General features: G+C 36.5%; 1 protein-coding gene across 1 annotated transcript in view; it reads right to left on the bottom strand.

Annotated features, from left to right (window-relative positions):
• mdn1 (midasin AAA ATPase 1) overlaps positions 1-27,716 on the bottom strand; it is a 239,274-nt gene that overhangs the window by 87,870 nt on the left and 123,688 nt on the right. The window contains exons 55-60 of the mRNA XM_039747985.1: positions 20,456-20,576; positions 12,194-12,407; positions 6,933-7,167; positions 6,495-6,615; positions 4,142-4,312; positions 417-631 (exon numbers count right to left, since the gene is read on the bottom strand). Of these exons, the coding sequence (XP_039603919.1) occupies positions 417-631; positions 4,142-4,312; positions 6,495-6,615; positions 6,933-7,167; positions 12,194-12,407; positions 20,456-20,576 (1,077 nt within the window). The remainder of the gene's footprint in view (positions 1-416; positions 632-4,141; positions 4,313-6,494; positions 6,616-6,932; positions 7,168-12,193; positions 12,408-20,455; positions 20,577-27,716) is intronic.

Below are 27,716 nucleotides of genomic sequence, written 5' to 3'. Positions count from 1 at the left end.
CACACAGCTCAGGTCAACTTTTTGGCCACAATAACGAGTCTAGCTAGCAGACGTTTTCCTAAATCTCAGGGAAAATTTAAAGATGACTGCACAATTATAACCCAGTCAAATCTGATTCAGTTAGTCCTTCCCCACTTACTTTAATGCATTTCAATGAGTTCAGCTATACTTGCAAACATTTCCGTAATTTCTTAATTTCTCAATGAACTTGAGGCGACATGAACACATTGCAGTTCGTTCATCACTAATCTCAACCCATATTATACATTTATTTATAGACTATAACAAATGTCTGAGGTGAGAATTCATGTTAATAATGTGCAATATAACCAAAAATAAAACAAACCAAAAAATTAGTTAGTAAGGAGTTATCTAGCCAACACAAAGAAAAGAAACCTTCTGTAAATCTAGCATACCTGAAATTTGCAAAGGATGATACACCTATGTTGGTCCACAAGACATTGCTGATGTCCAGCAGCTGCTGAGTTCGCAGCGACCATTCTCCCAGTGAAACAAGAGAAGATGAAAGAATTTGAGCATCATTTGAACTCCAGCAATTTGCTGTCTTACAGTTGGTCAAAAGTTCAAAAAAACATTTCAGCCACACAGCTCGATTCATGATTCCTGGACCCTACATCAAACATTAAAAATTTCAGTTAATATAAAGAATATTATGAACAATTTAACTTCTATTCAATTTTGGAAGATCTTTGACTAAGAAAGATTGGCTGATGCATCAGATTAGAGTTACTCACAATCAATACTTTGAAATAAGATCTTTCTATTCGTACAAAAACCATCCTAGGATATCTATAAAAACAAGCTTCAACCAAAAAAAACTGGAGCAAATATAAAATCTGTGGACTCTAACCTTCCTAACATTTCAAAGCCTTACTATAAATCTATTTTGCTGGGCAGTTTCTCCAGAAATCCCCAAATACGTCCATGAAGCATCTTCTATCTATCTATTGTTATATTTAAACAGAGACACTAAATACCTGAACTTTATTTCTTGCAGTTTAAGAACTACAATTCTTGCTGTGCCTGGTCACTGTCAATGTGTAGTTTGCACATTTTAACTGTGTCCATGTAGGTTTTTCTTCCACATCCCCATAATGCGGAGGTTTGGTTGGTGGGCAATTCCAACTTGGCCACGTGAGCGTGGGTGTGCATATGAGTGGACTGTGCGATGGACTGGCATCTCATTCAGGAATGATTCCTACCTTATGTCTGGTCCCACCAAGGTAGGCTCCATCTCCCCTTGGATTAAACAGGTATGATAAATATGCTATATTTTGCATCCACTCATTATTTCTACCAAAGAGACATAGATGGTAATACATGTATCATAAAAATTCTAAAGTAAAGTTTATTTTAGATCAATATCTACATATTTATTATACTAAAATGTATACATTTTTATTTAAACCTCATTCCCTTAAAGATACAGTTAGGTCCATAAATATTTGGACAGAGACAACTTTTTTCTAATTTTGGTTCTGTACATTACCACAATGAATTTTAAATGAAACAACTCAGATGCAGTTGAAGTGCAGACTTTCAGCTTTAATTCAGTGGATTGAACAAAAAGATTGCATAAAAATGTGAGGCAACTAAAGCATTTTTTTAACACAATCCATTTATTTCAGGGGCTCAAAAGTAATTGGACAAATTAAATAACTGGAAATAAAATGTTAATTTCTAATACTTGGTTGAAAACCCTTTGCCGGCAATGACAGCCTGAAGTCTTGAACTCATGGACATCACCAGATGCTGGGTTTCCTCGTTTTTAATGCTCTGCCAGGCCTTTACTGCAGTGGCTTTCAGTTGCTGTTTGTTTGTGGACCTTTCTGTCCGAAGTTTAGTCTTCAACAAGTGAAATGCATGCTCAATTGGGTTAAGATCAGGTGACTGACTTGGCCATTCAAGAATTTTCCACTTCTTTGCTTTAATAAACTCCTGGGTTGCTTTGACTGTATGTTTTGGGTCATTGTCCATCTGTATCATGAAACGCCGCCCAATCAATTTGACTGCATTTAGCTGGATTTGAGCAGACAGTATGTCTCTGAACACCTCAGAATTCACTCGGCTGCTTCTGTCCTGTGTCACATCATCAATAAACAATAGTGTCCCACTGCCACTGGCAGCCATGCACGCCCAAGCCATCACACTGCCTCTATTGTGTTTTACAGATGATGTGGGATGCTTTGGATAATGAGCTGTTCCACGCCTTCTCCATACTTTTTTCTTGCCATCATTCTGGTAGAGGTTGATCTTGGTTTCATCTGTCCAAAGAATGTTTTTCCAGAACTGTGCTGGCTTTTTTAGATGTTCTTTAGCAAAGTCCAATCTAGCCTTTCTATTCTTGAGGCTTATGAGTGGCTTGCACCTTGCAGTGCACCCTCTTATTTACTTTCATGCAGTCTACTCTTTATGGTAGACTTGGATATCGATACGCCTACCCCCCCTGGAGAGTGTTGTTTACTTGGTTGGCTGTTGTGAAGGGGTGTGATCATCCACCACTGTTGTCTCCTGTGGACATCCAGGTCTTTTTGCGTTGCCGAGTTCACCAGTGCTTGCTTTCTTTCTCAGGATGTACCAAACTGTAGATTTTGCCACTCGTAATATTCTAGCAATTTCTTGGATGGGTTTTTTCTGTTTTCGCAGCTTAAGGAGCTTAAGGTGGCTTCTTTCGCCTGCATAGAGAGCTCCTTTGACCTCATGTTGTCTGTTCACAGCAAAATCTTCCACATGCAAGCACCACACCTCAAATCAACTCCAGGCCTTTTATCTGCGTAATTGATAATGACATAACGATGGACTTGCCCACACCTGCCCATGAAATAGCCTTTGAGTCAATTGTCCAATTACTTTTGAGACCCTGAAATAAAGGGATTGTGTTCAAAAAATGCTTTAGTTGCCCCACATTTTCATGCAATCTTTTTGTTCAACCCACTGGATTAAAGCTGAAAGTCTGCACTTCAACTGCATCTGAGTTGTTTCATTTAAAATACATTGTGGTAATGTAGAGCCAAAATTAGAAAAAAGTTGTCTCTGTCCAAATATTTATGGACCTAACTGTACATTAATGAAAATATTTGTGATATGGACCACCAACCACCTACAGGGTTAGTATGTTAAGTACACAATAAATTAAGAGCTATGCTCATTGGGGGAAAAAAAATATATTCATTAGCTTGGCCAAAGGCTAATCAAGTTTGTCCACTGGTCGTTTCACCTTGCATACTATCGTTAGTGGTGTAAAACTACTACTGAGGTAAGTATTTTTATAGTTTTATTTTAATAATAACATTTGTCATATTACATAAGTAGTAGCAATATTTTATTATTCATTAACTGACTCTTAAGTTTAACCTTTAAGTACTGCATTTCTCTCATTCTTAAGACCTTTCTAAATTATCAATTTTGCTATGTATTCTTCCATTGCTGAAAAAAAAAAATCTTCTTGGATTAAGTCAATTATAATCTAGATTTAGAAGTTTTCTGGATAATGCAATGATGAACAGATCACTACATTAAACAGGGTTTCAGAGAATTTTGATAGGAACTTCAATTAGACTAGGAAAGATGATTTTATTAATAGTTTAATAAGTGAGAAGCAAGTGCTGCCAGTTCAATCAGAGTTAACAAAGGCAACAACTACTCTTAATTAAGTATCTAATGAAACCAAAAATGATGTGGCATAAAAATGTAATGTTTAGTGCAATGGGTCCACAATCTGCCTGAGTAGAGAATATGGGCAAGTACATGAGTATGCTAAAAGATGAAAGGACAGGGCTGGTTCCCACCTTGCTTCTTGCATACCAGGATAGGCTCCAGCTGCAAGTGACATGTATAGAATGTGAACGCGAACATGAAAACTAAAATAAACCCTGAGAAAAACACGAAAACTCCACAGCCCAAAGGGTAGGATTTAAACTGAGGTTTCCAGGATTTAATGTAGCAGCAACTCTAGGACTATAGTTATTGGTGATAACAAACCCATAATAGTATCATTTAAAACTTATTTGTGCAGCTAACATGTTAACACAGCTTATAGTGATGTATTACAAAAATTGAAAGAAAAAAAAAAAATTTTATACCAAAAAAAAAAAAAAAAAGACACATTTTTGCCACATACCATCAGTGATTTAGCTACTGCAGATTTAGCCATCTCTTCTACATGTACGTTAAGATTTGGGTTCCATGTAAGCCAGAAACTTGGATCTGTAGTTACATTGCTTCTCCAGAAAGATGATAAACATCTAGATAACAGCTCTGACCACCTTAAAGAAATTTCTTCTGCTGGGAGCTAATTGGAAAAATAATCATAAGCATTTTGTATAAGACTTTACAAAATATGAACAGTATAATATTAGCTTTACATTAATATTTTTTACTGCCTAATGATTCATTGAGTAACTGTAATTATAAATAAAATAATGGTTAAACTTTCTACAACAATGCAAAAAATGAAAAAACCTGATGTATCTATCATCTAAATGACTTGTCAGATTCAGAGCTGTGATTTTGGTAGTCAACATTTGCAAGCAAACAGTGTAATTTTACTCAGAATCTACTGATTTCTAACATGTTACAGTGCTAATTAACTGTGCCCTAAGTTTCATTCAAATTGGGTAATTATATATACAATTATATATTTTCACAAACTTTAATCCTAATAGACAGAAACAAATGTACATCATTCTGAAAGTGTTCAGGGGTGCCTAAAACATATAAGTTTAGGCTTACACTATGTGATTTAGTCCAAGCTACATATTCCTACATGGTTTTTCAAATGAAGCTCTAGATGCAGCTCCAGATAAGCTCGAGGGGAAGAAACAAACAAAATCTGCAGGGGTTCCCATGCTAAAACAAAACCCAGCCCCCACTAGGCAAAGCAAATGCTGATAGCGAACTTTGCTACATTTAGCCTACTGTAAAAGCAGTGAAATATCACATCATTTGTGACAATTTAAAATTGCAAAAGATCTGTTAGTTTTAACAATCACCTCAATATCATCAAGTAGGCCAAAGTTCAATCAGTAGTGCACATGAGACATAAGTTTGAGAGGACATGGATAGTGTATGCTCACCTTAAGCCCATTAAAAACTTGAAATGGGAGTATTGACCCCATACCTTTTCTTTATATGAAATGCCTTGCACAACTGTCATACCCACACCAATTCTCTTTTACTGAATAACAAATTATATATTTTAATTTTGTTCTCTGTGATATTTCGCCCAAAGCCTTGAAAATCAAAATTAGTTTTAGCTTTAAGTGACATTGTTTTACGTTACAAAAGTATTCGATGCTACAATTTTATATTTTGTAGAGCCACTATTTGCAGCAGTAACAGTTTTAAGTCTTTTGCGTAAGTATGCATCAGCTTTACAAAACGTAATTTTGGGTCATTATTTGAGGCAGATTTGCTCCAGGTTCTGCACTTTAGCTGGATAAGGCTTGTGTGCTGTAATTTTCAAATAATACTATAGAGTCTATCAGACTGAGATCTATGTTTTGATTAGATAATTGTAGTATGTTCACCTTTTCATTTTTTGAGCCATTTCAAAGATATTTTTGTCCTTAGGATTATTGTCCTGCTGAAATATGAACTCTCCCAACCTTTAGGTTTTTAACTGACTGAAACAGGTTATATTGCAGTAAAACCCTTGGTTTATATGCAAGATAATAGCCTAATATTGTACATTAATTCAGAACTTGCAAAGAACAAGTCCCTTAAAGGAAATACCAGCAAAAACACATGCTACATTGCTTACTTTAGAGGTAAAAATTTCAAACTTCTCTAATTTAAACAAAAATCAATTATGGCTTTTTTGATAATGATACAGTAACTTAAGGGTTGGAAGAGACATAATGATGTCACAAAAACCCACTTACAACAGAAATTGAATTAAAGATTCAACTCTTCTGCAGAGTCCTGTCTTCACTTCAAAAGCCTAGTATTATATATGAATGAGCTTCCTGTTTATGATGTGTGCTGATTTTTCTGAAAGTATTTTACAATATTTTAGCAAAAATGCATGAGTTTTGCATGATGCAAGCAAATTACTTTATAATTAACATGGATTATGTGGCACAAATAACGGGAGATTTTTTTTCCCCCCATGGACATTTTCCATATCATTTTCCACTGTAGAGCACTGGTTATCATTGCCTTGTATTACATAATAATTCTCCATGAAAACATAAGATTTTCTTGTTTATCACTACAAAACACATGGATTAAGTAACATAAAAAATATATAATTTTGGATGGAGTATTCCTTTAATAAAATGTAATACTTCAAGCATAAATGCATGTTATTTTGGAAATCCTGAAAATGGTGAAGATTTCAAGGGCAATGAATACTTTTGCATGACACCATGGATCTGGAAATAAAATTCACTGAAAGCTAAAAAAAATTCTTAAAATGTTGCTAAAAAGCTCATGCTTTAATATAATTTAACAAATACACTGATCATACTTACTGCATAATTCTGCTGTATAAAACAAAGGTCCTGAATCTGTTCTGGATCTGTGGGAGTCGACTGTAAACAAAAGTTTATGTGCTGACAAAGATGCAGATGGTAGTTTGATATATCACTTTTCCTGGTGAAGAAAAATAACAAAAAAGTGCATACAATGAATCAGCAATAAGGTATACTGTAATTAATATATTTTCAATAACAATTGATGTTAGCAGGAATTAAATCATGCTGCATAATTATTTTAATAAAATATATATATTTTTTAACAATTAGCCAACAACGTGTGTTCTTACTACAGGATAAACCATTTTAAAATGTTTTGAACATCACAGCTGATAATATAAACAAAACTACACACATCTATTTAAATGATTAAAAAATATCACCAACAACAACAAATGACTGAAGACAAACTTGCCACATAATTAGGACTCATACCTAGAATATGTCATCTCTTCTAGAATGTCTGCCACCAGTTTATACTGGCTTATAATGGTCAGGAATTCCATAGCCGGCCACATTTGTGTTTGCATTTTGAGCTGTGTGAGGGATGACTGATTAATCCAAGAAGGTTCAGTCATGATATCATTCTCCAAATTCTTTGGCAACAGTAGCCCATCTGTTGACATTTGTGATCTCTGCGACTCAATAATCTCTTTCAACTTCTCTATATCTTAAAAAAAATTAAAGTACTCAATTTATTATCATGACAACTGCAGAAACAAAAGCAAGGAAACATAAATAAAATGTAAAAAAATCAGAACTGCTATAGTAATGATCTGCAAAGATTATTAAAGGATAGAAGATAACCTTCATTATATTATTAGTTGCTCTAAATATTTATACTTAGATACGCTTGCAGAAGCTTTAAATGCACTTAGAGCAATTAACCATTTTAACAATTTGTAAAGTCTTAAAATAATTACTCATAAAATCACTATTTAAGAATAACCAAGACAAAAACCCATATAAAGTGGTGCATTATTCAAAAAACAAAACAAATCATTCATCCCAACTCAGTGTTGTTTAACCACATCTCAGATTAAATAATGTGCAAACACAAATTATGGCTGATTAAATGTTACACTTGTATATCTAGAAATGAAATGTTGGTCAGCTAATGTGAATGAACAAATGATTTATAAAAAAGGGAATGAATACAAAAATGTAAAAAAATGTGGTGCAATTTTCTAAGGTAGCGTGACATTATCACACGGCACAAAAATGTGCTGATGAAAGCAACCTAACAAAAGCACAAGGAGAAGATAAAAGAGCATTGCTAGAAAATTGCTCTTAAAACAATTTTATTCAATACATAACACACAAAGTTAAGAGTCTCCACGTATTTAATAACTAAAATCAGCATTATAAATAAATAAAAAACATTAATACAGATACAACAAATGTATTTTGGTTTAGATTTTCAAGTGGATATAAATATGTGGATACAAAATCTGCTGTGTCAAGAAGACCTTTTGCAACTACAAAGCCAACTGAATGAATGTCATCACACAAATGTTCACCACATTTTGTTGTTTTTTAATTGCTTATGCTAGCAGTGGCCACATCTTGCTCCTGTATGAAGCACAATTTAGTTTGATTAGGGAGAACTGTACAAGATTCAAATAGTTCAGCTCCTTTCCTTCCAAATCTAAAACTATTGAAAGCTTGCTCCAAATTTAACTTCCTTGTCTTATTCACTTTGTTACGCTAGTTAAAATTAATTGCCATTTATACATGGGCATGCTCCGTTTTCTCAATATCTGGCACTTGGAGAAAAAAACATCATAAAAAATTATGGCACCGTGATCAGATTCTTATTCCAAAAACATGACTTTTTCTAATGTAATGGTTTTTGATTATATTCAGAACAAGAAATGTTTTGAAAATTTATCATACCACATTTCTTACCTGTATTAGTGTGACAAATTCCTGCACTCATGACTTTGTAGTCGAGACACTGGGGATCCCTGTCTGAACATGCACCTGCAATGCACATTTTAATTTGCTAGCACCTTCAAATGCCATATACTAAATGAAATCAGGGTGTGTGTTGTGATTTACATTACTATAAATGAGACCTGGGAAAGTTGACACATTAATTTTTGTGATTAATGCGGTCTTTTTAATGCTTTAAAAAATACTGTCATATACCAGGCTGGCAATGAAGCAAACAAATCTGGCAGTGCTTTGGTCAAGATGGTATTTTAATGTTTTTTTTTGTTTTAACATTACAAAACAATAGTACAAATAAGCTGAATGCATTCCTAAAAAATTACATACTACATATTATTTATATACTACATTTAAAAATTTTATGAAATATAATTTTCATTTAAAAGTTTACCATTGTGTATTACGCAGTTCACAATGCTACGCCACATGTCAACATGTAGCATTTTCTTGATTTATACATCAATCCATTGCTGCAATTCCCGGGAAACCGGGAACGGCAAAGCTCGCATATATAGCGTGTAAAAGTGTAAAAATCGATCAAGAAATAACAGAGTTATAGTTGAAAATAATTAAGTGGCACGGTTTTTTGGCCCATGGTGTAGTGTTTTGCAGATTAATTCAGTCGTCAGTCTCCCGGCTCCGACTAAGACTGAGTATAGTGGACTGGGAGGAGTCTGCACTCAGCAGCTCACGAATGCTGGGACAGAGCAGACTTCATTGACGTCTGTCAGACAACAGCTTTGAACAGCAACTTGAAATTGCAATGCGTGAGTCTGTTGCATCCGCATTTTCTGTGCCAAGAAACTTGCCATCACAGAACAATGACAAGAAACTGGATGCATCAGTAAAAGCTGAAATGGCGGTGTTTCAGAGCAACAGCAAGCGCGGGCATTGTTTAGAACAAGTGTATCAATATCTGATCAGGTAGATCGCGTTGCATTCAAAAAAAAAATTTTTTAAACGTTAGTCTACCATATATCTTCCCTATGGCATTTGCCACTTGATTGACATACAGGGTGGCCAGTATGAGATCTCTTTCCTTCTAACACACTGGTCATCCCACATGCACCTATACAATCAGATTGTGATTCAGACTACGAATGCCATGAATGTAATTACACCGATCTACATTCTGTCAAGTAAATAAACCACACGCAGTGGCTTCGCCTCTGACGCGGACGTCCTAGGTTCGATTCCCAAGGGGGGGTGCAGTGAGTGTGTACACCCGATGAGCCCAGAATTAGGGCGAAACATGTGCTGCGTGCTTTTGCATTATTTGACAGCGAAAATATGCAACATTCTATGATCCGCTTCTCGCAACTGAAGAGGGCACCGTGGCGGATGTTTGCCGACACAAGCGTTACCTGGTAGGTAACCACCCATACAATCAGATTGTGATTCAGACTACGAATGCCATGAATGTAATTACCCGATCTACATGCTGTCAAATAAACGAACCACACGCCGTGGCGCAACGTAAAAGGCGAAACACATGTCGCATACTCTGCATTATTTGACAGTAAAACTATGCTATATATATAGCATTTTTAATGTAGGTAGATCATTTTGACTTGGTCATTTTAAAAGTAGCTTGCAAGCCGAAAAAGTGTGGGCACCCCAGAACTAAATACATGTACTTATATGACAGCATCAACTGCTTGTAGATAAGGTTAGTCTTTATTGGTGTCAACATATTGCAGTACTTTTACTAAAAATAAGTGTCGGTCGTTCTAAAACCGTTCACATGTGAGATGCCCGTGCACTGTGTCATTCCCGGGAATGACATGCGGGATTCCCAAATTCCCGGGAATGGATTCCCTAGTTGCAATGTAGTGGTGGCAATATTGCTCACTTTCTTTTTCAATCCAATACTAGATGATACAGGGGCCAGTATCTTCTTGATCTTGAGCGCTATTGATGATGTGAATTGGTCATCAGACATGGACATGAATAATGAAATTGATACATATGGCACTTTATGATGAACCGCTGTGATATGTCTGGTGACTTTGGTCATTGCGGTGTGACAGTAGCTGTATGGCAAAAAGGCAAAACGACAAAGACACTAGCCCTCTAAGAACTGTTCACAGCGCAGCAACTGCCAATGTTCATTTCAGGGGAAATGTGGAATTCAATAAGCCTAATGTAGAAGTAGCATATAATAACACAATAGGCACATCGATTGTGTAAATCAGGTACCGACATTCCACACTGCAGCCAACAGAAAAATGATTCTAAGTGCATACAACTCTACTGTCTTGATTGCAACACCGGGTACTAAATCTGTATTCTGTGTTCCCCAACCCAGTCATTAATCACTTTATACTTCTTAACAGGCTTTCTCTTTCGAAGACAGAAGCGCACAGGCAGTGATCACAAAACAGAATACATTAAATTCAAGATATTACAGCTCTATGAAAATTTTAGAGTAGTAAGATGTATACTAGATATCATTTTCATGATGAAATGCAATAAAGTATGTTATTAAACATTGCTACTTGCATGTTAATTAACAGTATACATTATTACATTAAGTTAACAATTTATCTGTAAAATGTAATATGCATACTTTAATGGATTTCATCATAAAAATCATATTAAGTATACATCCTAGTATTCTAAAAGCACACAGCTCCAAGAGGACAGCTACTGGAAATCTAAATCAACTTAGAAACCAGTTATAATCATCTGAAAATATGTGCTCTCTTCTACTGAATTGAAATGAATGCTTTTATTGTCACTGTATGGTACAATGAGATTCAATATGCATACCCTCCATAAACTTATTTTCCTATAAAATTATATAAAATAACAATAATAATAATACTATAAAAAAAAACAATGAAACATGTACAATACAAAAACCAATATGAACGTCTAAGTATAATAAACATGTACATATAGTGCAGATAGTGCCAATTGTTCACAAAGTGGCTCAGGTTGTGCAGTATTACAGTTGTAGTGCAAGTTTACTGTGAGGTAATTTTAATTATAAGTACTAACAGTTCTACCGGGAGCACTTGGACTGATTGAGGGGGTATATAGCTCTTGGGATGAAACTGTTTTTGAGCCTCGAGGTCTATGAAGTTCAAATAGGCTGCAGCATGGCTAAGTTGAGCCCATGCAGATGATGGTTGCTTTCCTTAGGCAGAATGTGCTATAGAAATCCTCCAGGGCTGGAAGCTGTACCCCAATAATCCTCTGTGCTCTCAACACAACCTGCCGAAGAGCTTTCCGATCAGCTGCTGTGCAGCTATGATACCAAGAGTAACGACGCTAAAGCAGCTGTGTTATTTTGAATAGTTTGTTCATTCTGTGCACCATTATACTGTTACAGAATGATTACAATCAAGTGAATTAAATTGTTAAACTATATGCAGTTAATTTCAGTGTATTTCATAAATCCTGCCTCACTGATGCGAATCTGAAAAAAGGGAAACCGCACAGAATCAGTAGCGCTGCTTTGACAGTGGGTGCCGTTAGTTTGCAAAACCAAGCAGAAAAGTGTGTACGCAAAGGGGAAGGCTGCCGTGAGAATGTGTGTGGCTTTATGCCAAGTTTAGTTTTTATACATCACGATGTGAGCGTGGAAACTGAAGTACGCAACATTTTTGTGCATACGCACCATTTATACATGAGGACTGTGGAGAGCAAATTAAAATGTAATATCATGCTTGAAAACAAAAATGGATACTTAATAGATTCAAAGTGGAGCTAATAATCGATCTGTCACAATAGATTACCAGTATCAGTGTATTCCATCTTGTAGTTTGCTTGCAGAACTAGACACCAGATGTTAAGAAGCTTCTTTTTAAGGAGTACTCCATCAGCAGCAGCTTTTACAAGGTTTAACTTATACTTCCAGCGGGAGTCTTCCCTCTTTGGGTTAAGATGTAATACATCCAAAATGCTGCAGAATGTTTTTAGCTGGGATGCAACTGTAGCAACAGACTCAACCTACAAAAGAAATATACAAGTGTACATTGTTGATAAATAAACAGTTATATTAGTATCTCTTAAAAAATTAAAACTGATGCTTGTGTTAAGTTTCTGTTAACACTAAATATAGCAAATATTCCACACATTACAAGGAACATCAAAATTCTTATGGAAATTAAACAAAATTCAAGACTCTGAAACAATTTCACTACTGTACATAAAAAGGGCATTACAGAAAATATACAACAATTTTGCAATAGCAGCTTTAAATCATAGAATTTTCATGGAACTTACATTTTTTCTCAAAAAAAAAAGCACGTAAAAAGTGTTGCATTTTTTAGCTTGAAAAATGACTTTTTTTTTTTTAAATCTCATCATTCTACTGTAAAACGTATAAAACACTATGAGTACAAAGTCAGAAGTGTAGAAAGTATAATAATGATAAATAATAATATGAACAGCACACTGCAAATGCGCAAGTGTCACTTTCAGATTCCCAGAATCACTTTCTGTTTCACTGACAGTTTCCTGAAGACAAATTCACTTCGTCATCACTGCTGAGGAGAGGCATTTCTTACGAGACGCCATTATAAGGCTAGAAGAAGATGTGTCTAAACCGATTTCCAGATAACACTCAGGTCTGACACTTACATAAAACATGCCTATACTGTTGCACAAGTAATGCTCAGCCCTAACATTGTTGCCACTTTTACAGCCAGAGTAATCCTCGGGTCTTACGCAGGATGCGTCTATACTATTTCTCAAGTGACACTTGGGTCTAATGCTAAGGAGGTTAAAATGACATTCAAAAGTTTAAAATAAGGATTAAATTAAACAATCTCCATAATACAGGATGCAAGGATAGACCCTGCCTTGAATGAATTAAGTTGATTAAAAATGGGTAGGTGAAGTATATATCATTTCTGTTTAATATACGACATGTATAATGCTGCATGAAACACTATTTTCATTTTGATGAAGCTCGGTAATCTAGCATTTTAGGATGTCAATGCAACTTGTATATTTATTTAGACATACTAAGTGGCAAATGGTTTATCATGCTCAAGATAGATACCACCAAAAAGCTGAAGCACTGAAGTTGATTTTAGCCATACACAGGCTACAAACTAAATGGGAACCTTAAAGAACTCAAAACGGAATGAACCACATAGAGGTCACTTCTAAAAATAGAAATGGGCAACTGCACGAAACCTAGAAAATGTATCTGGCTCATCAACTACATTTGGCATCATTTAAAAACATTCCAATTGCTATTAAATAAATTTGTACTGTATTGATATTTTATAGTATCTTTCACTTTGCATAAAACTAAGCAATATTTTATATTCAATCATTAGCCATTCCAATTAATTTTGAGTAGAGCAGAACAAATAATTACTTGCCATCCCCCCCCCCATCCATCCCTTACAGTTTATTAAAGAAGGTCAAGAAACCTTGGTTTAGTGCTGCAGAACAGGAGCTGTGCAAACTAGTTAGTACAGGTCCTTCTCAAAAAATTTGCATATTGTGATAAAGTTCATTATTTTCTGTAATGTACTGATAAACATTAGACTTTCATATATTTTAGATTCATTACACACAACTGAAGTAGTTCAAGCCTTTTATTGTTTTAATATTGATGATTTTGGCATACAGCTCATGAAAACCCAAAATTCCTATCTCAAAAAATTAGCATATTTCATCCGACCAATAAAAAAAAAAGTGCTTTTAATACAAAAAAAGTCAACCTTCAAATAATTATGTTCAGTTATGCACTCAATACTTGGTCGGGAATCCTTTTGCAGAAATGACTGCTTCAATGCGGCGTGGCATGGAGGCAATCAGCCTGTGGCACTGCTGAGGTGTTATGGGGGCCCAGGATGCTTCCATAGCGGCCTTAAGCTCATCCAGAGTGTTGGGTCTTGTGTCTCTCAACTTTCTCTTCACAATATCCCACAGATTCTCTATGGGGTTCAGGTCAGGAGAGTTGGCAAGCCAATTGAGCACAGTAATACCATGGTCAGTAAACCATTTACCATTGGTTTTGGCACTGTGAGCAGGTGCCAGGTCGTGCTGAAAAATGAAATCTTCATCTCCATAAAGCTTTTCAGCAGATGGAAGCATGAAGTGCTCCAAAATCTCCTGATAGCTAGTTGCATTGACCCTGCCCTTGATAAAACACAGTGGACCAACACCAGCAGCTGATATGGCACCCCAGACCATCACTGACTGTGGGTACTTGACACTGGACTTCAGGCATCTTGGCATTTCCCTCTCCCCAGTCTTCCTCCAGACTCTGGCACCTTGATTTCCAAATGACATGCAAAATTTGCTTTCATAAGAAAAAAGTACTTTGGACCACTGAGCAACAGTCCAGTGCTGCTTCTCTGTAGCCCAGGTCAGGCGCTTCTGCCGCTGTTTCTGGTTCAAAAGTGGCTTGACCTGGGGAATGCGGCACCTGTAGCCCATTTCCTGCACACGCCTGTACACGGTGGCTCTGGATGTTTCTACTCCAGACTCAGTCCACTGCTTCCGCAGGTCCCCCAAGGTCTGTAATCGGCCCTTCTCCACAATCTTCCTCAGGGTCCGGTCACCTCTTCTCATTGTGCAGCGTTTTCTGCCACACTTTTTTCTTCCCACTGAGGTGCCTTGATACAGCACTCTGGGAACAGCCTATTCGTTCAGAAATTTCTTTCTGTGTCTTACCCTCTTGCTTGAGGGTGTCAATGATGGCCTTCTGGCCAGCAGTCAGGTCGGCAGTCTTACCCATGATTGCGGTTTTGAGTAATGAACCAGGCTGGGAGTTTTTAAATGCCTCAGGAATCTTTTGCAGGTGTTTATAGAGTTAATTAGTTGATTCAGATGATTAGGTTAATAGCTCGTTTCGAGAACCTTTTCATGATATGCTAATTTTTTGAGATAGGAATTTTGGGTTTTCATGAGCTGTATGCCAAAATCAACAATATTAAAACAATAAAAGGCCTAAACTACTTCAGTTGTGTGTAATGAATCTAAAATATATGAAAGTCTAATGTTTATCAGTACATTACAGAAAATAATGAACTTTATCACAATATGCTAATTTTTTGAGAAGGACCTGTATGTTGAGAGAAAGGTACATTTTTATTACTAGTATTTATTTCTTCACACAGACATATAGTGCATCATTTACAGTGGTGTGAAAAACTATTTGCCCCCTTCCTGATTTCTTATTCTTTTGCATGTTTGTCACACAAAATGTTTCTGATCATCAAACACATTTAACCATTAGTTAAATATAACACAAGTAAACACAAAATGCAGTTTTTAAATGATGGTTTTTATTATTTACGGAGAAAAAAAAATCCAAACCTACATGGCCCTGTGTGAAAAAGTAATTGCCCCCTGGACCTAATAACTGTTTGGGCAACCCTTAGCAGCAATAACTGCAATCAAGCGTTTGCGATAACTTGCAATGAGTCTTTACAGCCTGGAGGAATTTTGGCCCACTCATCTTTGCAGAATTGTTGTAATTCAGCTTTATTTGAGGGTTTTCTAGCATGAACCGCCTTTTTAAGGTCATGCCATAGCATCTCAATTGGATTCAGGTCAGGACTTTGACTAGGCCACTCCAAAGTCTTCATTTTCTTTTTCTTCAGCCATTCAGAGGTGGATTTGCTGGTGTGTTTTGGGTCATTGTCCTGTTGCAGCACCCAAGATCGCTTCAGCTTGAGTTGACGAACAGATGGCCGGACATTCTCCTTCAGGATTTTTTGGTAGACAGTAGAATTCATGGTTCCATGTATCACAGCAAGCCTTCCAGGTCCTGAAGCAGCAAAACAATCCCAGACCATCACACTACCAACACTATATTATACTGTTGGTATGATGTTCATTTTCTGAAATGCTGTGTTCCTTTTACGCCAGATGTAACGGGACATTTGCCTTCCAAAAAGTTCAACTTTTGTCTCATCAGTCCACAAGGTATTTTCCCCAAAAGTCTTGGCAATCATTGAGATGTTTCTTAGCAAAATTGAGACAAGCCCTAATGTTCTTTTGCTTAACAGTGGTTTGCGTCTTGGAAATCTGCCATGCAGGCCGTTTATGCTCAGTCTCTTTCTTATGGTGGAGTCGTGAACACTGACCTTAATTGAGGCAAGTGAGGCCTGCAGTTCTTTAGACGTTGTCCTGGGGTCTTTTGTGACCTCTCGGATGAGTCGTCTCTGCGCTCTTGGGGTAATTTTGGTCGGCCGGCCACTCCTGGGAAGGTTCACCACTGTTCCATGTTTTTGCCATTTCTGGATAATGGCTCTCAATGTGGTTCGCTGGAGTCCCAAAGCTTTACAAAATGGCTTTATAACCTTTACCAGACTGATAGATCTCAATTACCTTTGTTCTCATTTGTTCCTGAATTTCTTTGGATCTTGGCATGATGTCTAGCTTTTGAGGTGCTTTTGGTCTACTTCTCTGTGTCAGGCAGCTCCTATTTAAGTGATTTCTTGATTGAAACAGGTGTGGCAGTAATCAGGCCTGGGGGTGGCTCAGGTGTGATACACCACATTTAGGTTATTTTTTAACAAGGGGCAATTACTTTTTCACACAGGGCCATGTAGGTTTGGATTGTTTTTCTCCCTATATAATAAAAACCATCATTTAAAAACTACATTTTGTGTTTACTTGTGTTATATTTGACTAATGGTTAAATGTGTTTGATGATCAGAAACATTTTGTGTGACAAACATGCAAAAGAATAAGAAATCAGGAAGGGGGCAAATAATTTTTCACACCACTGTATATAACAGTTATATTTACATATTACAACATGGAAACACTCATTATGTTATGATATTGCTATTGATATGTTTATATTATGCATTTCCACTATTTTGAAATGTCAAAATGTCAACTATGCAGATCTATAACACTAGCTAATTAACAATAATTATGACTGAAATTCCTAATTTTGAAAACATTTTCTAAACATTGCCTAGAAATAACACGTGGATACATTTGGACTACGATGGACTGGCAATATAACCAAAGCTGGTTTTTGCCTTGCTCTTTATACTGCTGGAATAGGTTCTAGATCCTCCATGATCCCTCTACTCTAAAAATGCAGAATAAGCAGGTTTGGGAAAATGACTGATTAGAAGTTTGTGGCCAGAGTTCCGACACCTGGGGTTCAAATCCCACATACTATGGATAAAATCAGTTGAAGAATAATTTATCAAAGTATTGAACTGTAAAATGCTTACTAATTTAAAGAGGCAGGGTCACTTGAAAGGGTGAAAGGCCCAGAGCAGAACTGGTGTCCATACCATCAACATCACCACCTGTGTCATTTTCTTCTTTACTCCAGCTTTTAACAAAAACCTTTTAAGAGACATTTACATGCCACATCTGCATCTTCCTTCACATACTTTTTTGTTTTTTGTTTCCCACACCCACTGCTTCTCTCTCTCTCATGTTCACCATATTTCTACAGGCCTCTTTTTTTCTCCAAGCTAGTTTATTGATGCCAAGTTTCACACTCACTACCCTCTTTATAAGGTAAGGTACACCTTGCCAGTACTGGGTTGGACCCCCTTTTGCCTTCAGAGCTACTATAATTCTTCATGGCATAAATTAAACAACATGCTGGAAATATTACTCAGGGATTTTAGTCCATATTGATATGGCAGCATCATGCAGTTGCTGCAGATCTGCTGCCTGCACATCCATAATGCGAATCTCCTGTTCCACCAAATTCCAAAGGTTCTCTATTGGATTGAGATCTGGTGACTATGGAGGCCACTAGAGTACAGTGAACTCACTGTCATGTTCAAGAAACCAATTTGAAATGATTTGAGCTTTGTGACATGGCGTGTTATCCTGCTATAAGTAGCCATCAGAACATGTGTACACTGCAGTCATAAAGGGATGGACATGGTCAGCAATAATACTCAGTGTAGGCTGTGGAACATGAACAATGCTCAATTGGTACTAAGAGGCCCAAAGTGTGCCATGAAAATATCCCATATCCCCCCACACCATTACACCAAAACCACTACCACCGTGAACCATTGATACAAAGCAGGGTGGATCCATGCTTTCATTTTGTTGAAGCCAAATTCTGACCCTACCGTCCAAATGTCACAGCAGAAATCGAGACTCATCAGACCAGGCAATGTTTTTCCTATCTTCTATTGTCCAATTTTGGTGAGTGCGTGCAAATTATTGCCTCAATTGCTTGTTCTTAGCTGACAGAAGTGGCACTCAGCATGTTGTACGTTCAGAGATGCTCTTCTGAATACCTCAGTTGTAACAAGGGTGTATTTGAGTTATTGTTGTCTTTCTATCAGCTCAAAACCACTTCGGCCATTCTCCTCTGATCTCTGGCATGAACACGGCATTTTCATCCAGAACACTGCTGCTCACTGGATATTTTCCCTTTTTTGGACCATTCTCTGAAAATCCTAGAGATGGTTGTGTGGGAAAATTCTAGTAGATCATCAGTTTCTGAAATACTTATGCTAGCCCATCTGGCACTAACAGCCATGCCACGTTCAAAGTCACTCAGATCACCTTTGAATTTCAGCATGTCATCTTGACAATGTCTACATGCCTAAATACATTTGAGTTGCTGCCATGTGATTGGACGATTAGATATTTGCATTAACAAGCTGTTGAACAGGTGTACCTAATAAAGTTGCTGGTTAGTGTATATAAAAAGCTAAGACCTGGCCATGATTAATCATGTCACATGATTAATTACAAACTATGGGAGCTAGAACCTTGATCTTGATGTAATTGAAAGTTTATGACGTGATATGTACTGGTGAATTAAATCTGATGTAGAGCTCACCTCAGCAAAGTGAGCTAGGTTCATGCGTTTCTTATGGCAAACTGATAGAAAGGCTGACATGCCAGAATGAAAAAGAAAACCCAGCAACATCTGCAGAGTGTCAAACACATATGGGGCAGCAACCTTCTGGTACTCACAAATTACTGTGGGTACAACCCTGATCTTAGTCTCAATTGAAAGCTTATGACCTAATACGCTTTGGAAAGTTGAAAAATTTGAGGGCTTGGCAACCTCAAAAAAGTAATGTGACTGATAAATTGATATGACAAAAAGAAAACTGACACCATCTGCTGAATGTCTTACTGATGGGCTGAAAAGTGAACTGAAATAAAAGCTCTATCTTTGGAAGCCCATTTTTCATAATTACCCAACAAACGCAACATACGTCTTCAAAATTCATAATCAAGGATAAGTATTGTGTTTATTGATCATTCACCATGATGAAAGAAGAGCAGCGACATCTGCGACGTGCCAGACACATCAGGAAAGGTGCATAATACAGGATGCAGAATGCAAGAACAACAAAAAAAAAAAAGAAATGTGTGCCGACAAATGAGCACTACTTTGGACAATTTCATCACCAATATGATCAGTACAAAAACATTTTTTCATGGTGAAAACAAAAGACTTTCTTGCCAAAATTAAAAAGTTCGGCTTGCTCTACAGTATGTGAACCATCTTAGAATACTAGAGATCAAAATGTTTCCTAGTAACTTATTTTGTAATTGATCACATAATTAATGTGCAACAGACCTCCCACTAATTTTATAATTTTCTGAATTCAAAATATGTTTTGCGTGGCGCAAACAAAATATTTAAACATATGCAATTACATGTTCTTGTGTATGTCACATGCTTTTAATAAAGTAAGTTACCATTTCATCATTTATTAGGTTATGCCAGTATCCAAGACCATTAAATTTGTTGAGTTCATGGTGTGTGTCTGGTTGTATGGGAAGCCTATTTTGTCAATTCATTAACATTTTGTAGACACTAAAATTATGCTATTATTATTATTATTATTATTATTATTGATGATATTATAGTACACAATATTCAGATACACATAAAGGCCATAAAAAGCTTCTGCTAGCCAAAGGTTTGAAACTGAATAATTTTTGCTTATTCTGCATTGCAACAGTGAAACAATTACAATAAACGTGTAAATTAAGACTATTTACTAAACTTAACTCATGCCAAACCATTTCTATACACAAAAGCACATAAGTTTTTTTTTATATACCTTAAACGGAAGTGGTTTTCCAAGAACATTCTGCAGTTTAGTTGCCACGGAAAATGAGACATCAGAATTGCATAAAGAATTCTCAATGTTCATCACAACACATTGAATTTCACTGAAATATCTGTCAAAAAAGAAAAAATTAAATCTGTGAACTATTAAAAACAAACAAAAAAAAAACACAGAGCACAGTATTTATCATTCTTCCTTTTATTTCAGAAATCTGAACAAAATTCTGGTTGTTTTACGTGTGGGGTTTGCATATTCTCTATGTCTAAGGTGATTTTCTCCTGAGTACTTTAGTTTATCTCTCACATCCTCAAGTACAGTATGTGCTGAAATAACAAGACATCAATAAAATATAATGAAAAATGAGTTTGCAATTTGAATATTACATTTCATTTTTATGTTATAAAAATAGATGACATGCAAATGCCATAATGTTTTTCTTTTTACAACACGAGTACACAAGAAGGCACTTTTCAATTTAGTTGAGGGAAGACAATGAAGTAAACATGGAATTTTTTTTTTTGGTATGCTTTGTTAATCCCAGAGAGGAAATTGTCTTTTTGCATGATGTTTTGGGGTCAGAACACTGGGTCAGTCATTGTACAGAGCCCCTGAAATTAAAGACATTATACCTCAGTATAGTGGTATTTTGGTTTTCCAGTGCCCAAGAAAAGCTTTAGAATGGATGTTGACTAAACTGAGACAGCATGGAAATTTTGCAAAGCATTGCTTTTTTTTTTTTTTGTTATTGATTATGAACTCTACTGGTAACACCACTAACATAAGCTAGAGGCTTTCTGGATACTAGAATGTTATAGCAAAAATAATCCACTGGCCTAAAAGGGCAAATAACACTGTATCACACTTTTTCAATACTATTTACCACATATTCCGCAGAAACATCAGAAATAACTCCACGCATCTCCAGTTTCATTCATTGCTCAGCTACACCTTGCATGGGTACTGCCATGCGTACAACCCACACCTATGATTAAAAAATATAGCTTACAAAAAACACTAAATTCTTACTAGTGTGTCTCCTCAGAACACCTGACAAAATGTACAATACCCAAACATAAAAAATAAATCATATACACAAATCTATATACACACAAAAAATATATGAAAATTGAATTTAGGGCTGCATCAGCTTGCTCCTGCAAAGTAAAAAAGTTTAAACGATATTTCCAACCTGAAAAGCATAAAAGGTTATAGATGCAATGTTTCAACTGTGTAGCCTTTATGTTGTGTCTTTAACCTTTTTTCCTTTTCAGCATTGGAATAATCTAACATTTTTTTTCATTTATTATACTAGGGGGCTCTGCCCCCTGCTCGATTCGCTAGCCAAATCCCGTGCGGGCGCTATGCACTAGCCACTTCGTGGCTCTGCAATTTAAACAGATCGTTATTTTCATGGGAATTGTTAAATATGAATAATAGACCTAACAATTTTACATTACAGCAAGTAATTATAGAAAATGCAATGTATAACTGCCCATGAATGAATATTGTTTCTTTCTCTCTAATAAATAAACCAACTTTTTTGAATGGTTGTCCCTGAGATTTGTTAAATGTCACAGCAAAAGCTATTCTAACGGGAAACTGTAAACATTTCATACGAATGGCATATCAAGATTTCCTTTGCTGTCTGTTTTCCGCGGAAGATGTACTACATTACCTTTCTTGTCGCCTGTTAAATGGTTACATGTCAGAATTGTTCGACGAGTTTTGAATACAACTAATCTTGTCCTATTGCGTAGCCCATTACTCATACATAAATTACGCAATAACAACAACAACATTTATTTATTTATATAGCACATTTTCATACAAGAAAAAATGTAGCGCAAAGTGCTTTACAAAATGTAGAAAAATAGAAGACACAATAAAAAATAAAAATAAGTCAACATTAATTAACATAGAATAAGTAAGGTCCGATGGCCCGGGTGGACAGAAAAAACAAAACAAAAAAAAAACTCCAGACGGCTGGAGAAAAAAAATAAAATCTGCAGGGATTCCAGACCAAGAGACCGCCCAGTCCCCTCTGGGCAATAACATTATGATGCATTCTTCTTTCAACAGTAATTTGGCCGGTGGAAGACTGGATGGTGTTAACGGTTGTAGATATTCTATGGGATATTGTAAGTTGATGTTTTCATCTTCTGCACAATCACCACCAACTGTTTCAGCATAGCCTATTGATACGCATTTAACCAATTTGCTGTATTGACAATTTTCGCATATATTTGTTTAACTTCATCGTTTCTTGGTGCTAGGATTGTCCGTGTACTCATTTCTTTTGTTGATAACCCTACATGATGAAATTCTTCATTAAGATTTGGACATAATAAGTCTTCTTTTATTGAGAAAATTATATTAAGGAAAACGTAAAAAATTTGTAAGAGCTGAGAGCGCAAGAACTGTGTTTGACAAAAGCATTTACTCGAATGAGAGGTGAGGACTGTGGGCATGGCCCGTTAACCTTAAATGGTTGAGAGGAAGGCGGGACTTGATAAAATCTCTTGGCATTAGTCTCGTCTCATGGGACTTGAAGAAATCTCTTAAAAATAGTCTTGTCTCCAGATTTTTTTTTTTATAATAGAGATATATATATATGTATAAGAAAGGCACTGAAGGAGAAGGGATAGAAAAGAATTGCATTTTTAGCAAGCCTAATGAAGTTTATGAAACAGCTATCAGGGCAGAAGCAGAGTGGGCATCTCATAGGCTCAAGAACTAAAATGGATGAGCACCTCAGGATAATCTTGAGGAAATGATCAAGGAGAGCAAGAGCTGTGCGAGTCCTTGTTTAGACCATTTTCACCAAACAAGGATTTTGAAGAGATGTAGCTCACTGTCAAGGAGATCCAGTAGATAGTGAGGAAAGCTATCTAAGGTCTATAAACACTGCTAAAGAGTTTTGAGGAGACTCAAGTGAAAGATCATTAGTGTGTTCTTGAAGAGAAGCAAGGTTGCAGACCAATGGAGATGTGTGGAAGGGGCTTGTATTTCAAATGGAGGACTCAAAGAATATCAGCCAGTTTAGAAAGATCTCACTTCTCATTGCAGAAGGTAAGATTTTCTTTAGTATTCTTGCCATGTACCTGACTGACTACCGCTTTCAGAATGCTTATCTTGATACCAATGTGGAGAAAAGTGGAATTCCAAAAGGCCCAAAATATTTGAAACATACTAGTGTAACAACTCTGCTGATCAGGAAACATAGGGAGAACAATGAGGACCAGCCTGTACTGTGATTGGACCTCACCAGCATCTATAGGTCCATACCCTGCAAGCTTGTTGCGGAAACTCTCAATCAGTACTATCCACATTACATTCCTGGAGTACATTCCAGGAAAAGTTAAAGATCTTTGCTGGATTATTATAACAATTTTAGCTTGAGAGTCTCCAATGGATAAATAAGATTTAACTTGCACAGGTTTGAGAAAGGGATTATCACTGGATGCATTATTTCACTAATCCTCTTTGCACTCACCATGAATATCCTATTGCAGTCCTCTGAGGTAATATACAAATGCCCTCTCTCAAAGTCTGGCATACATCAACCGCCCATTAGGGCTTTTATAAGTGACCTCACTGTGACAAAACTATTGATCTCAGGAAGCAGTGTTAATTTTGTTGATAAAAACTAAGATGAAAAATACTCAACGACGACATTTTTTGTGTGATGAAAACAGAACAAAAACTAAATTAAAATGTTCTACTAATGACAAAAATTAAGATGAATGCTTTTAAAATCACTGTTGAGCAAAACTAAACAATGCGAAAATGTTAGAAACAGACAACTGGACAATGAGCAAACAAATAACAAGCATGAATGCAGAGGTTAAATTTTGACGTACGTAACACACGTATGTAATCAGCTAACACTGGTTTAGGCTCCATTAGGAAATCATCATGTAAGCCAGAATCCTGATCCACACCAATCCGGTATGTCAACCAACGTGATTCTCAGGTGAATATAGGGGTCAGACATATGGACCAACTTTAATTACGATGCTGACAAAAATAAAGCCAAGTGTAGGCCATGTAGAATAAAGCTCACAGGAAAAAACTCCACAAACTTGAGAGGCTTCTACAGGCATACCATCCTGAGATTCATGCCAAGGTATGTAATATTATCTAGGTAATGTATCTGCATCAGGCATGTCCTTTACCTCTGGCTTTCCTTCACCTTGCTAATACTAAACCATCAAGTTAATTTTAGGTGTGCTGCTAGTAGGGCTGTCACATCGATAGTATGGTCAGTACTGCACTCTTATGTGACCACAAAGATACAAATAATTTCAAATGGCACAATAATATGTGACAAAAATGCGAGTAAAAACTACATATGAAAAAAGCTAAACAGTGGTGATAATACAGCACCACAAGGTATGTCTGGCAATGATGTGTGTTTGAGAATTTTATCATGCGACTGGTTAATATGAAGTGCCAATGTCCACCATCGAGGCTTTTAAAAAAAAAAAAAAGAAGAATCAAAAGATACCTGTGCAAGTGGCTGGGTTTACCAAAAAGCCTGAGTAATATCACTTTGTATGGCAAAAATAAGAAGCATAATGTACAACACAATTTTGTGCTATGACAACACACCTGTGAAGGATGTGCAATGCAAAAGAAAGGGCAGGGACAACAGGTAGCATGAGCCCCATTGTTTGAACTTCTTGATCCAGGCTATCTACAATGTTTTACCTAGTCCTTCCAACCTGTTCTAATTGGTTATGTTGGAGAACCCAGCATGTTTGCTCTACCTAAAGAAAGTCAAGCTATAGCACACCTTAAGTGGCAGCAAAATGGTTTTGAGTGAAGGGAGATGGCAGTTGAGGAACGATCAAGTCTTGAGAGCTATAGCTGACACTATCTGCAGCGCCATCACCTCAAATAAGTGCAGGTGGTCAATACCAAGTAAACTGCCACCTTTATCAGAACAGGGGAGAAGTCACCAACAATAACTGGGACTCTCTAACTCCACCTTTGCAAGTTTACTGGCCACAGCACTTGACTAGGAACTGAGAACCAATCTAGATAGACAACTCAAGAAGAGGTTTCAGCAACATCACTGAGACCAGATCTCCTGATCATTCAGTTAGGTTTTACTTATTAAGCTTACTATTCTATGGGAAGATCAGATCCTTGAGCCCAACGAATGGAAGAAAGTGAGACCTGCCTAGCTGGAGGAGCAGTGCAGACAGAATGGGTGGCGGAGAAAAGGCGTGAGCTGAATGAAGAACGATCAAGGTGGTGACCAGACATTCTACAAGACACTTACTGTCCTTGTCATATGTGGGACCAACAAAAGAAGGATCATAAAGATAGCCATGTAGGCTGTTGGAAATAGCATCTAGGTCAGGCGTTGGTAATGTTGAACCTGGAAGACCACAGTGGTTGCAGTTTTTCGTTCCAACCCAATTGCTTAATTAGAAACCAATCCATGCCAATCTCAGACCTCATTTCATTTTATGGCTTGTTAGTTTGCAATGTTAGGTTCTCATATCGTCGATACATATATACACATACACACATATATAATACACACACATACACACACAGTATGGCAGCAGTGTGTGAGCATTCACCAGGGAACAACTAATAGGTTAAAACCTACAGATGGTTCTGCATCAAGTAAAGTAAATTAACCCTTGCCAGTTAAAGCAAACAATGTGCACAGGTGTCATTACTTCAATTGATTACTTAAAACCCCCAGCTGTCTTAAAACTGAGTTGGAACCAATTGTGTTACTACACCCTCCGAGGTACTACTCGGACAATATTCCAGTTATAATGACAAGAAAACATCAATTAACAAATTAAATGAGGCACAGCATTATCACCATTAGATGTGTAGGCCTTTCATTTAGTGAGTAAGGCATCCTACACAATCCAAAGGCAATTGGACACTGGAACAAACTTGAATAGGAAGAGATCTGGCAGACCCAAAGTCACAACCCAATCAGAAGACAAGCTTCTGAGGGTCACCAGCTTGTGTGAGAAGTGACTCACAGCACAACAGCTTACACACATACACATACATACACTTATACACACATATATACACACATACATACTTGATTAAAAAATTCAATCGCAATCGCATAATTGAATGTTTATCAAAATCAACTGCATATTAATCTCTATTTATTATATTTCATTTAAGCACATTATTTTTTTTCTATAAAACAGAACTACCTCAGTGATTAATTTCTAATGCAAAACAGTTTTAATAAACACTTAAATTATTCCAGTTTGTTTATTAAATAGTTTAGCAAGAACATCCAATGACCACCAAACACACCTCCCCCACAATATTTGGGAAAATTAATACGTATGGTTTGAATTTCTATGTTGCAAGACAATATACAGTACCAGAAACACTAGAAATTACACAGATATTAAAAAACAGAAACATAAAATCATGGTTCACCTTTTGTGTACAAATAGCCCTGCTATAGCCAAGTTTGTGCTTAATGCCATGATGCACACAAGCTAACTGGCAGCTGTTAAATTAAAAATGTGTATAAATCAAGCTTTAAACAACAAAGGAGAGGCTGAGAAAAAAACTTCTAAATATGTATCTGATAGGGTTGTTTATTTAGATATTTCAAATTGCACATTGTCATAGAATGTATCATTTACGAATTAGAAAATAAGTCTTTACCTTCATTCCAAATGGATGAAAATATTAGTATGTTTAATTTTCACTGATTAATGCCTAGTATTATTGGTAACGATATAGTACAGAAAATGTAGACTACAGTAGGTAACATACAACTGATTAAACAACAACATACCATGTAAGCTTTGGGGGATGCGTGAGTGAGTATAAGGAATCAAGCAAGTTCATTCTGTGTCATCTGCTCTTTGGCTGCTTGGTCAGATACCCCTCCATGGATGATCAAAAAAGCTTGACAGCAACTTTATTCAACACCAGGGCCAGGGCTGACCTACTGGCATTCTGTCTTCCACTCACACCTATACCTCAAAAGCCTCTCTTATGTGCAGACTTGGATTAACAGACATTACCAAATCTCACTCAGCATGCAGTGTTTGTCTGTCTGAAACATCAGTACAGTACCAAAATTAAACTCATCCACACCACTTGTATTAACTGGATTGATTTAAATTGTGGAAAACAATACCATAAGTATTATATTAAACAATATATACAAAAATACAGGACATATCACATCGCTTATTGATTGAATATGGTACACAGCACTTTCCAATATGAGTAGATT

Source organism: Polypterus senegalus, chromosome 3 (genome assembly GCF_016835505.1).
Source record: "Polypterus senegalus isolate Bchr_013 chromosome 3, ASM1683550v1, whole genome shotgun sequence".
Lineage (NCBI taxonomy): Eukaryota > Metazoa > Chordata > Cladistia > Polypteriformes > Polypteridae > Polypterus > Polypterus senegalus.
This window is presented reverse-complemented; position numbering and strand designations above follow the sequence as displayed.